Below are 13,924 nucleotides of genomic sequence, written 5' to 3' on the forward strand. Positions count from 1 at the left end.
CCTGTCAGTTGTGGATGGAGTGTATCTGCCACATAGGATTTTGCACTTCATGAGGTAAATGGGTGGCAGTGAGAGGTTTGGAGCACGGTGCAGGCATAGCTCCCAACTGTCCCTGATTTCGAGGGACTGTCCCTGATTTCGAGGGACTGTCCCTGATTTGGAGTAATGTCCCTCTGTGCCTCATTCCTCCTCATGTGTCCCTCATTTTGGTCTGATCTATATAGATGTATATAAAATTTACTCTTCATCTATCAAAAAGTGTTTCCCAGTGCTAAACCTTTCATCCAATTTCTAAATTGCTGCATTTGTAAATTCCAAAAGCCAATATAAAGGAATAGTAGTGGTAAAAAAGCACTTGTGGGTTTAACCAATCTTCATTTTTTGTACAATTCTCCTTTAAGGGGGCATGGCAAGGGGTGTGTCCTACTCTGTTTCCCTGAAAATAAGACTTAGGCCCCTTTCACACAGGACGGATCAGGGTTGATCCGCCCCGTGAACATCCGCTGCTCAGCGGGGATCGCTTCGTTTTCCCCAGCTGAGCAGGCAGATGACAGGGCGGGACCCACACACTGTGCAGGGACCGCCCTGTCAGATCTCCGCTCTCTCCTATGGGGGATCGGAGGAACACGGACCGTCTGTCCGTGTTCATCCGATCCGCTCTGCAGACGGATAGAAAAATAGGATTTTTTTCCGTCCGCAGAATCGGACGAGAGCGGAGCCGGATGACATCGGGTGTTTGCGGATGTACATCCGCTGACACCCGCTATCCCATAGGGATGCATGTATGTCCGTATTTCATCCGAAAACTTAGGCCTTAGGCCCCTTTCACACTTATACAACTTGTCCCACGATTGTGTACTGCAAAATTGTATGACATTCTCCATGATTTTCAATGACTACCATTCATATTGGCACGACTTTAAGTGGTGCCGACTTCAAAGTAGTCCCTGCACTACTTTGGTCCAACTTCCATACGATTTGTACTCCATAGACCTCAATGTTAAACCCTCAAGTAGCATGCAAATCATACCTGAATAATATAGGCACGATTTCAGCACTACTTTGTAAGCACAAGCTGAGAATGGTTAATGCTAAAGTTGTGGCAAAGTCATACAAAGTAGTACTGCTCCCAAATCGCGGTAAAATCACGTCAAAATCGTGGTAAAATCATGGCAAAATAGCAGCCACGAAATCGCGTTAAAATCGTGTGACTTTGAAGTCGTATAAGTGTGAAAGGGGCCTTAGCGTGATTGTCGGTGATGGCTGCACTATAAGCCCTACCCCCCAAATAAGCCCTAGTTAAAGTCCTTGTAGGTCTTATTTTAAGGGTAGGGCTTATTTTCGGGGAAACGGGGTAGGGCTTATTTGGGGGGTAGGGCTTATATTGCAGCCATCACCGACAATCACGCTAGGTCTTATTTTTGGGGAAACAGGGTATGTCTGCATGCTTTTGCTGATAGATGTCCCTCATTCCTATCTCAAAAAGTTGGGAGGTATGGGTGCAGGGGGGATTAGGAACTCTGCACCCCCCCTGGGCTATAACTTGTCCTTGCCTGGGTTAATCAGTTGTTGGCGCTGAGAAAGGAGACAAGCAGGCTGTGAGGTAACATGTCTGCAGATCTGAAGCAGACCCAGTGAGACCTATTTACTAGCCAGGAGACTAAAGCCTCGTGCACACCATAAGAATATCAGGTGAATGATTGTCCGATTTTTTTTTTTGCATGCGTCTCATATCGGAAATGAAGAGGTTACTTAACTTCCCGTACGACAGAATACAACTTCGGAAGTGATGTAATGTTTTGAATTGTATTGTAATATATTCTTTCGTTTGCGATTGTATTGAATTAAGAATTGAGTTATCCAATTAAATTATATTGTAATATATTCTTTCGTTTCCCATTTCAAACTGTACTGATTAAACGAAAATCAGATGTTGTGTTCGCGTACTATAAACATTTTCTAGCCTGCACCTTCAGTTTTTGTTGTCAGAATCGGCTCCCGAAAGCACTATACTGATGATCAGATAGTCGGCAAATTGTTTGTCGTACGGACATTTTTTAACGTTTTTCTTATCGTGTGGATGGGCCTTTGATAACCGTTTTGCTTAAAGTGGTTGTACCTATTTTTAAAACTTTTACCTACAGGAAAGCCTATAATAAGGCTTACCTGTAGGTAAAAAAAATATCTCCTAAACCTGTACGGTTTAGGAGATATTCCCCTCGCAATGAGCCGCTGACTGCAGCGGCGCATGCCCAGCAAACTCCGGACCTTGCCGGAAAGAAGTCTCCCGCACGCATGCAAGGGAGTGACGACATCGCAGCTCCGGCCACTCACAACGCCGGAGCCGCGATACCCGGAAGACACGCTGAGGGGAAATGTCAGCTCCCTCGGCGTGGACCGGGTGAGATACTGACGCCTTGTTCTAAGGTAAGTATCTCATAATGAGCTAGTATGCGGTGCATACTAGCTCATTATGCCTTTTCCCTTACAGGTGTAGGTTTACTACCGCTTTAACTTTTATTTGGACTGTGTTTCTTACCCCTGTGAGGGGATCTCCTTGTTTGCTGTAATTCTGACCAATAAATACAGACAGGAAGCCCTTAAAGTGGAAGTTCAGCCTAAAACGAGTGGAGTTTGGAGTGTGACTGTTTGAGGTTGTGGACAGGTGTCTTTTATACTGATAACAAGTTCAAACAGGTGCCATTAATACAGGTAATGAGTGGAGGACAGAGGAGCCTCTTAAAGAAGAAGATACAGGTCTGTGAGAGCCAGAAATCTTCTTTGTTTGTAGGTGACCAAATACTTATTTTCCACCATAATTTGCAAATAAATTCTTTCCAAATCAGACAATGTGATTGGATTTGTTTCCACATTTTGTCTCTCATAGTTGAGGTATACCTATGATGACAATTACAGGCCTCTCTCATCTTTTTAAGTGGGAGAACTTGCACAATTGGTGGCTGACTAAATACTTTTTTGCCCCACTGTATACTGACGGCGTCAGTAGAGCAGTGGATGGTGTCAGTAGTTTTTATTTGTATTTTATTTTTTATTTTTTACCATTTTTTTTTTTTGGGGGGGGGGGGGCAATAGGGAGCTTTGGTGAAATATCAGGGGTTTAAACAGGGGGAATCTGTGCCACACAGGGTGATTAGGGTGTGCCCAGGCACACCTGGCACACCCTGTGAGCACGCCTATGTAGATAGATATATAGAGTGAGTAAGCATTGTCACCCTAGGACAGGAAGCATGTTATTGGCGGGATCACAAGGTAAAAAAAAAAATGAATGCAACCACCATATCTAAGGACTGGTAAGCTACAATAACATTACATTGTTCTTCTTCAGTTTAGAAATATGTTAAGCTTCTTTTTGCAAAATGACATATACATTTCCTAATTACTGGTCTGTGCACATTCAGACTAGTCATTTATCAATGCTTATAACAGTTATAGCATTAGAATATTTCACGCTGTAAACCTAGCTAAGCGTATATTATCTTAATTATTAATGTATCCACCAGGTGCCCAGTCCGAAGAGAGTGAGAACTCCAATGTCAAATATGTTTTAACGCCCTACAGGCTGACACTTATAGCAACACCTCTGTTTGTGAAACCAACACTGCCCTATCATATAAAGGTGAGTGCTACAAAAAACTGTCACTGATTAAAAATAAACATTTTCATAAATGTATATGATTTCAGAACAATGTATATACATTGGCAGCGTTCCTGCCACTTCTGAAATGTGTCCCTTGAAGGCTTTTTTTTAAGCGGCGTCAGGTAACTTCTGCGATTCGCGCTGGATCTCCACAATGGTGTGTGAAGTGAGAGCATGTTGTTTCTGGCAAGAAACTCACTTGTGAGGAGAGCTTGATGACAGGGTGCATTGTTGTCCTGGAGCATCTCATTTTTCCCGTTTGCTCTTTGTTCTAAAGTGGCCAGAATAGCAGCAGTTGCACAGCTCCTGATGTATGCAGATTAGCAGCAGTTGCACAGCTCCTGATGTACACAGGACAGTGTCTTTTGGCACACTGACTTATGAAGGCCGGTGCTCCCTGTGACTGTGCGTGCAGTCTTGTGCTGCCATCTGTTGGCATGTTAAAAAGCTAGTCTAGAAAACTTTCTGATACCACTTCCTACATATACACCAGTAATTAACAACACAATACCATATAAAGAAAAATAATCGGCTGTCCTCCTAAAGGAGTGGGAGGGGACGTACCCCCCTCCCACCGCCTTTCACCGCTCTTCCCGGGCTTCCCATCCCACCAGGAGACCTGGGCCACCATTCGGCGCATCTGCCGCCTAGGCTGAGACTCCAACGAAGCCGGATTTGGCTCTGATCGGGTTTCCGATGTAAAATTCCGTAAGCAACGTCACTTCCAGTTTACTTGGCTGCCAATGGTACCGATTTTAAAAAATGACCATATTGAGAAATGCAGATTTTGCTGATCTGAATACTTTTAAGTGCAAAGGAGCGATTTGGGGTCCCCCGATTCCTCCATAAAGAGTACCTGTCTCTGCCTATTACTGTCACAAGAGATGTTTACATTCCTTGTGACAGCAATAAAAGTGATCAGATTTTTTTTTTTTAAAGGGACAATGTTAAAAATAAATAAGGGAAATTTTTTTTTTTAAAGCACCCCCATCCCCGTGAGGTCGCACAGCAAAGTAAACGGTGTTGAAATAAAACATGTGAGGTATAGCCGCGATCGTCAGAGTGAGAGCAATAATTCTAGCAAAAAACCTCCTCTGTAGCTCTAACCTGGTATCTGTTAAATTTTTTTAAAAGCGCTGCCTTTGGAGATTTTTAAGTACCGTAGTTTGTCGCCATTCCATGACTGTGCGCAATTTCAAAGCATAACATGTTAGGTTTACTATCTATTTACTCGACGTAACATCATCTTTCACATTATACAAAAAAAATAAATGGGCTAACTTTACTGTTTTGTTTTTTTTTTATTCATAAAAGTGTCTTTTTTCCCCAAAATTTGCTTTTGAAAGACCTCTGCCCAAATACCGTGTGACAAAAAAAATTTGCAACGATCGCCATTTTATTCTGTAGAGTCTCTGCTAAAAAAACATATATAATGTTTGGGGGTTCTAAGTAATTTTCTAGCAAAAAATTTGTATTTTAACATGTAAGCAACAAATGTCAAAAATAGGCTTAGGCATGAAAGGGATAAAGTAGAGTGATTATTAACCACTTCAGTACAGGACACTTAGGCTCGATTCACACCTATGCATGTTGCTTTTGAGCGTTTTTGGAGGTTTTTTTTTCATGCTTGCCACATTTTTGAGCAGCGTTTTTGCGGCGTTTTTGCCGCGATTTGCGTTTTTTTTGTTTTTGTTTTTTTTTTTACAGTTTTTTTTTACAGTCTAAAAAAAAAAATAAAAAAAAATAAAAAAAAAAACGGCAAAAACGCATCAAAAACACTGCAAAAACGCTGCAAAAACGGTGCACTTGCGTTTTTGATGCTTGTCCATTGAATTCTATTACATGCAAAACGCTGCATTTTGCATGAAAAAAAGTCCCTGACCCTTTCCAAAAATGCAGAGAAACAAAAAGGCATTGATGTGAACATGTTCCATAGGAACCCATGTTAAAAAATTCCCGTGCATTTCTGCAAAATGCAAAATGCATCAAAAAACGCCCTAGTGTGAATGGAGCCTGATACACCCTTCCTGCCCAGACCAATTTTCAGCTTTCAGCGCTGTCGCACTTTCAATGCCAGTTGCTCAGTCATGCAACACTGTACCCAAACAAAATTTTTTAAATTTATTTTTCACACAAATAGAGCTTTCTTTTGGTGGCATTTAATCACCTCTGGGTTTTTTATTTTTTTGCGACATAAGTGAAAAAAAGAGCTAAAATTTTGAAAAAATAACACTTTTTTTAGTTTCTATGATAACATTTTGCAAATAAGTAATTTTTGTTCATAAATTTGGGCCAACATTTATACTGCTACATATCTTTGGTAAAACATAACCCAAATAAGTCTGTGTGAAAGTTATGGAGTCTACAAGCTATGGTGCAAATCATTAAAAATTGATCACACCTGATGCACCGAGGCCCTGAAATGTCAGGAAAATAAAAAAACAAAAACAAACGACCCCTTTTTGGAAAGTAGAAAGTCCAAGGTATTTAGTAAGAAGCGTAGTGAGTTTTTTAAGTTGTAATTTTTTCCCACAATTCTTGAGATAAGGAAGAAAAGATTTTTTTTGTTCACAAAATTGTCATGATAACAAATTATTTCTCACACACAGCATATGCATACTTCAAATTACACCCCAAAATACATTCTGCTACTCCTCCCGAGTATGGCAATACCACATGTGTGACTTTTTTACAGCCTGGCCACATAGAGAGGTCCAACATGCAGGAAGCACCGTTAGGCGTTCTATGAGCATAGATTGCACATAAAATTTCCTAGCTTTTGAATGTCCTGGAGCACCAAGACAATTGAATTACCCACCCCAATGTATATTCTATGAGGCATTATGAGTCTTTTGAATGGTTCATTTTTTTCCAAAAGTCTTCGAAAAACGTAGAAAGAAAATGAAAATTTTTTTCTTTTACACAAAGTGGTCAATTTATAAGATATTTCTAACACACAGCATGTACATAATAGAGCCTGCTACTCCTCCTGAGTATGGCAATACCACATGTATGAGACTTTTACACAGCCTGGCCACATAGAGAGGTTCAACATGCAGGGAGCACCGTCAGGCGTTGTGGAACATAAATTACACATAACATTTCCTAACAACCTATTACACTTTCGAAGGCCCTGGAGCACCAGGACAATGGAATTACCCACAAAATGACACCATTTTGAAAAAGCAAACACTCCAAGGTATATTCTATGAGACATAATGATTCTTTTGAATGGTTCATTTTTTTTCCACAAGTCTTCGGAAAACATGGAAAGAAAATGAAAACTTTTATTTTTTTTTACACAAAGTTGTCAATTTATATGATATTTCTAACACACAGCATGTACATAGCAAAAAGTACACCCCAAAATACATTCTGCTACTCCTCCTGAGTATGGCGATACATCATGTGTGAGACTTTTATACAGCCTGGCCACATACAGAGGTCCAACATTGAAGTAGTACCTTCAGGCGTTCTAGGAGCATAAATTACACATATAATTTCATTCCTTCCTATCACACTTTTGAAGGTCCTGGAGCACCAGGACAGTGGAATTACCCACAAAATTACTCCATTTTGGAAATCGAACACACCAACGTATATTCTATGAGGCATGGGCTGCAGATAGGTACTCGGGTACTCTGATGAGCTGCATATAGTTACCCGGGTAATCTGATGGGCTGGAGACAGGTGCTCGAGTAATCTGATATGCTGCAGATAGGTACTTGGGTACTCTGGGCTGGTGACAGGTATTTGGTTACTCTGATGGTGACAGGTACTCTGATGGACTGGTGACAGGTACTCGGATACTCAGATGGGCTGGTGACAGGTACTCAGATACTCAGATGGGCTGGTGACAGGTACTCGGGTACTCTGGGCTGGTGACAGATACTTTGATGGGCTGGTGACAGGTACTTTGATGGGTGGTGACAGGTCCTCATTAATAGGGGGGGGTTTACACTGTAAGTGGTAACGAGCTGTTGCCACAACCTTCTCCTCACACACGATCAGTGTGTGAGGAGGAGAACCCGGTAACAGCTCGTTACCGCGGTTTGTTTACATTCTGTGACCAGCTGTGATTGGACACAGCTGGTCACGTGGTATAGAGCCAATTTCATCGGCTCTTTACCGCGATCGGGGATGGGCTGTGTCAGAGTAATAAGCCTTGTCCCCGATCGGCACTCTAGGGGAGCGCACGAGCGCCATGCACGAGGACAGTGCATGTGACCGGCTGTGGTTGGACACAGCCGATCACGTGGTAAATAGCCGATTTTTATTGGCTTTTTACACTGATCTGGGATGGGCTGTGTCCAAGGGACACGCCTCATCCCCGATCACCGTGCTGCGGACCCCCGAGGGCCCGCAGGAGCGGTGAATAGCAGAGGACGTCATATGATGTCATATGACGTCATATGACACCTGCCCAGGATGGCAGAGTGCTCCTGCGGACGTCATATGACTATAGGCCACTAGGGAAGTGGTTAAAGAAATTAATGATAAATGTTTTTTATTATCATATTAGAATATTGTATTCCAATATTAATCACTGTTGTATACGTATAAGTATTATTGGGAAGTAAAGTAAAGTAGTAAACCGCAAAACAAAAAAATCATTTCAATCCAAATCATTTAGTGGAGGGGAGATTATGGTGTGGGGTTGTTTTTCAGGCCTTGGCCCCCTTAGTTCAAGTGAAGGGAACTCTTAAGGCATCAGCATACCAAGACATTTTGGACAATTTCATGCTCCCAACTTTGTGGGAACAGTTTGGGAATGGCCTCTTCCTGTTCCAACATGACTGCTCACCAGTGCACAAAGCAAGGTCCATAAAGACATGGATGAGTGAGTTTGGGGTGGAGGAATTTGACTGACCTGCACAGAGTCCTGACCTCAACCTGATAAAACACCTTTGGGACGAATTAGAGTGGAGGCTGCAAGCCAGGCCTTCTCGTCCACCTCACAAATGCGCCTCTGGAAAAATGGTCAAACATTCCCATAGACACACTCCTAAACCTTGTGAACAGCTTTCCCAGATGAGTTGAAGCTGTTATAACTGCAAAGGGTGGGCCATCTCAATATTGAACCCTATGGACTAAGACTGGGATGACATTAAAGTTCATGTACGTGTAAGACCTTTCACACTGAGGCGCTTTTCAGGTGCTTTTACGCTAAAAAAAGCACCTGAAAAGCTCATGAAAAACTATTTCAATTCAAATCAATGAATGCTTTCACACTGGGGCAGTGCGCTGGCAGGGCTGTGAAAAAACGTCCCCTCCCCATTGAAATGAATGGAAAGCTCTTCAAATACGCCTGAAAAGCTCTTCAAAAGCGCTAATTTTTTTTACTGGCAGTTTAGAAGTGCCTCGGTGTTAAGGGGCCTAAAGGCAGGCATCCCAATACTTTTGGCAATATAGTGTATATTGAGCAGTTATTGAGAACATAGTTTAGGGTGTAGCTGTGCAGGAGTAAAAATGGTTTCTTTATTTCAGAACAACAGATGCCTTGAACCTTTTGAGCCCTTTTACACTTAGACCGGTCGCGGTAAAGCGCCGCTTGTTTTAGCGGTGCTGCAGCACCGATTTGCGGGCGGAAGTGTATCGCTTTTCAGGCACTTCAGCAGCGCTGCCCATTTATTTCAATGGGCAGGGGCAGTTTAGGAGCAGTGTATACATCGCTCCCAAACTGCCCCAAAGACGCTGCTTGCAGGACTTTTTTTCTGTCCCACAAGCTCACCGCCCCAGTGTGAAAGCACTCGGGCTTTTACACTCTTTACAGGTGCTATTTCTAGCGCTAAACGCCTGAAAACTGCCTCAGTGTGAAAGGGGTTTTAAAGTGAACCTTTCATCATGCTTCATAGTTTTCTGCTGGAGGCTGCTTTGTTTCACTTACAAACGGCATACTGATTCCAGGGAAGTGACACTACAAGTCAAATAACAGCCTAAAATGACTCAACTGAGGCAGTGGCAGACAAACAACTATATGCTTTTATGACATGTAACCTTTTTTATATTAAAGAAAAATGGGAATAGAATAAGCGTTCTATGGAGGAAACAAAACACCTGTGTGACTGGTTCACTTCACTTTAATTGTGTCTAAAATTCACTAAATTGTAATTGTTAGATTGGCTGGAATGCTTTGGAAATTCAGAACACAAATGTAATATATGGAGTACAGTGTAAGTAAGAAATTCCTTCTGTGCAGAGAAAGGTTAGCACTGTATGCAGTAGATAGGTGATCTCATGGAAAGTAGAGTTGGACCCCTTTTTAGAATCCACTTTGCTCAGCAGGGGATCTGTTCACTGATCCCCTGCTGAGCAGAGAAGAGCGGTTGGATGGCAGGTCTATGTCTGCTCCGTTTATGCAGAGCAGATATGCACACAGCCTGCTCTGCTCTATGGGTGGTCAGGTGTAAATGGACCGGCTGTCTGTTTACGCCTGGCTGCCCTCTGATCCAATCCACCTAGGCGGAGGGGAACTGATCCCCTATTTATTTACTTTTTTAGGGGACTGGATTGAATTGGAGGTAAGCGGGTGTAAACGGACACAAGTCTGTTTACACTCGCTGGTCCATAAGAATACATGGACCATCCAATCAGGTCCGCCTGAAAAACTGACAGGCAGACCTGATTGGATCACCCATGTGAAAGTGGCCCTAGTGTAAGTGGTATGTACAGTCATTACTGCATGGAGTAGAGAGATGGGCCCTCATGGGTTTAAAGATGTTTGGTTTTGTAAGCCATAGACAGTTGGTATTGTGGGGAGTGAAGAGTTGCCATAGTTTATAGTAGAGCTGCTATTGCATGGAGATGGAGTAGAGAGAGATGGGGCATCATGGGATATAGAGATGGTTGGTTCTGTATGAGTTGAGAGATGACACTGTAGAGAGTAGAGTTAAAGTGTGGGCACCATGAAAAAATGTTTATTGGTACTGTATGGTAATGAGTTGGCACTGTTCATCTTGGAATAAAGTTACTTTATATAGATTAGAGAGACAGTATTGCATTTTGTAGTTTTGGTAGCGGATTGCATATATAATAGAGTTTTCTGATGATCGGGAAAAAATGATACCAGGGTACACAGTGTACAGAAATGACAAATTAAGAAGGGAGATGGAGTTGTCATGTACAGTATCTCACAGAAGTGAGTACACCCCTCACATTTTTTGTAAATATTTTATTATATCTTTTTATGTGACAACACTAAAGAAATGACACTTTGCTACTTAGGGGTGTACTCACTTTTGTTGCCAGCGGTTTAGACATTAATGTCTGTGTGTTGAGTTATTTTGAGGGGACAGCAAATTTACACTGTTATACAAGCTGTACACTCACTACTTTACACTGTAGCAGAGTGTAATTTCCCTAGTGTTGTCACATGCAGAGAATGATTTAAGTTACAAAAATAACTTTCTGCCATTAGAACCAATTCAACTAGGGTTTTTAGACTGTGCTTACAAACAGGAGTAGAGTTATGTTTGACGCACTGATCCAACCAGGGGAGATCATATTATAAATCTACTACTGTCAATATGAATCAGTTGTGTGATACTGGGGTGGTAGAAATTTTTGGTTCTAGTGATCACTTGTGTCTTTGAATTGATAATAGAACAAAAACTGTAAACTTGTAAAACAAATGTTTACATTTCAAAAGGACAAATTTTGCTGTAGAAGTAAAAGGGACAGCAGTTAGTAATAGGTGGGCAGGCACTATCAAAGTCTAAAATCCTGGAGGCAAAAAGATTATATGTCAGGCAAACAAGTAAGACTAAATAGAAAGGAAAATGATTATGGTTCAATACAGAAGTATGTAGGATAGTAAAGAGGAACATATAGAACATACAAGGTAACAGAAAGTGTAACTGATAGCTGATAGAAATGTATATAAAAGAAGATATAAAGAGGCCATACATTTTATTAGAACTGCTAATGGAAAGAATAGGAAATGGCTAAATTCGTTGAAAAAAGAGACACAACTTTTTTAGGTTTATCATTGACAGAAGAAAAGATACTATGGGATTACATGAAATAAAAACTCAGAACAATATTACTGCAGGGGGAAACCTGGATGTAGGGTATAATACCATCTCTCTGGGCAGTGTAGAATAAACTCCAAAGTAGTGTAGCAGACCTTGCGTTTAACTCTCAGGATTAGCTTATGGATGGGGTACAAGAAAAGTTGGACACCAGTCACTTTAGTAATTTTAATGGTTTGTGTGGTAAAAGAACTCTGGAAAGAGGGTTAGGGGCACAGGATATCCAAAAATTGAATACAGTAGCTATGATTTTCTAGTTGCAGTTAATGTAGACATTTAAAGAAGTACAGCCAAAGCTTTTTTGGCTATACTTCTCCTATAGATCACAGGAGTGCAGTTCGTTCGGCACTCCTGTGATCCGTTTTCAGCTGACAGCGGGCTGAAACCTGCTGTCTGCTGATGTCACAGAGCCGATCTGAAAAGATCCTCGACCAAATGTTTGGGATCCACCCAGGAGCCTGGACCGCCACCTGGCTCAATCTTCCAGCGATCCACTGAGAGCCTGAGCCAGCCTCTCCCGCCCCCTCCACAGCCCAGTGCTCCAGTGAGCCCTGGAGCGGCAGAGCAGAGAGCCAGAGACTGACAGTACCAGCTTTCTGCTCAAAGCAAAGGGGAGAACTGAGTGATCATCAGTTAGTTCTCTCTGCAGAGCTGGTGGGGGATAGATGCGGCATTAGGAGCAGAATTCAATGAATCTATGAGATCAGGCACTGTCTGTTGTTAAAAGTCGATAAATCATCTTTCTTCAAGCAGATTCTCAGCTCTTGACCATTGGCAAGTAGTTACAGGTTCCTAAATTGATACGCAGATGAACAGTGTCCACTGGTAGCAACTTCTCCCAAGAGCTCAAGGACAGGATTCCTCCAAAGATGCTCTATACAAGCAGCCATCATCCTGCTTTTCTCCCTATGAATTATACCTGTAGCGCTGACTCCTGGAGGGGCTACTGGAAAACAAATATGTCTCCCTTACCTATTTAGAGGCTGCCTGTCCTGTGTTCAGTCCTAGTAGCACACTCACAAAATTCAGGTTCAGGCTAGGGGTGTCTTTTTGAAGTTTTATTGAAGTTTTATTGAACATAGGCAGGAAAGAGGGATGAGGGAGCACACACAGGTATTTGAGGACAGATTCCTTTAAAAATCCTGTTTCAGAAGCATTGGACCCTATAGCAGCAGCCTCACAGTAATGCTGATAGTGAAGGATACAGCCATTCAATCTGAGACCCTATGCAAACAGTCACAGCCCTTAGCAGCAACCTCTGGTGTTTAACCCTCTAACGCTTGCACACCTGGAGCTATAGGCGAAAGGCCCTACCCACAATCATAGCTCCCAACTGTCCCTGATTTCAAGGGACGGTCCCTGATTTGGAACAAAGTCCTTCTGCCCCTCCTTCCTTCTCATTTGTCCCTCATTTTGGTCTGATCTATATAGATGTATATAAAAATGCACTATTTTTACAAAAAGCATTTCTCAATGCTAAACCTTTCATCCAATTTCTAATTTGCTGCATTTATAAATTTCAAAAGCCAGTATAAAGTAATTGTAGTGGTAAAAAAAAGAACTTGTGGGTTTAACCAATTATTTTTTTTTTTTGTATAATTCTCCTTTAAGGGGGCATGGCAGAGGGTGTGTTCTATGCCTACTAGGGATGAGCCGAACACCCCCCTGTTCGGTTCGCACCAGAACATGCGAACAGGAAAAAAGTTTGTTCGAACATGCGAACACCGTTAAAGTCTATGGGACACGAACATGAATAATCAAAAGTGCTAATTTTAAAGGCTTATATGCAAGTTATTGTCATAAAAAGTGTTTGGGGACCTGGGTCCTGCCCCAGGGGACATGGATCAATGCAAAAAAAGTTTTAAAAACGGCCGTTTTTTCAGGAGCAGTGATTTTAATAATGCTTAAAGTCAAACAATAAAAGTGTAATATCCCTTTAAATTTCGTACCTGGGGGGTGTCTATAGTATGCCTGTAAAGGGGCGCATGTTTCCTGTGTTTAGAACAGTCTGACAGCAAAATGACATTTTGAAGGAAAAAACTCATTTAAAACTACCCGCGGCTATTGCATTGCCGACAATACACATAGAAGTTCATTGATAAAAACGGCATGGGAATTCCCCAAAGGGGAACCCCGAACCAAAATTAAAAAAAAAATATGACGTGGGAGTCCTCCTAAATTCCATACCAGGCCCTTCAGGTCTGGTATGGATATTAAGGGGAACCCCGGCCAAAAT

The 13,924-nt window shown here is 41.9% G+C and overlaps 1 protein-coding gene across 1 annotated transcript in view; it reads left to right on the plus strand.

The window, feature by feature from the left end:
- Positions 1-13,924, plus strand: part of C5 (complement C5) — a 153,152-nt gene that overhangs the window by 34,664 nt on the left and 104,564 nt on the right. Inside the window, exon 10 of the mRNA XM_073599551.1 lies at positions 3,522-3,637. Within this exon, the coding sequence (XP_073455652.1) occupies positions 3,522-3,637 (116 nt within the window). The remainder of the gene's footprint in view (positions 1-3,521; positions 3,638-13,924) is intronic.

This window comes from Aquarana catesbeiana, linkage group LG09 (assembly GCF_042186555.1).
Source record: "Aquarana catesbeiana isolate 2022-GZ linkage group LG09, ASM4218655v1, whole genome shotgun sequence".
Taxonomy (NCBI): domain Eukaryota; kingdom Metazoa; phylum Chordata; class Amphibia; order Anura; family Ranidae; genus Aquarana; species Aquarana catesbeiana.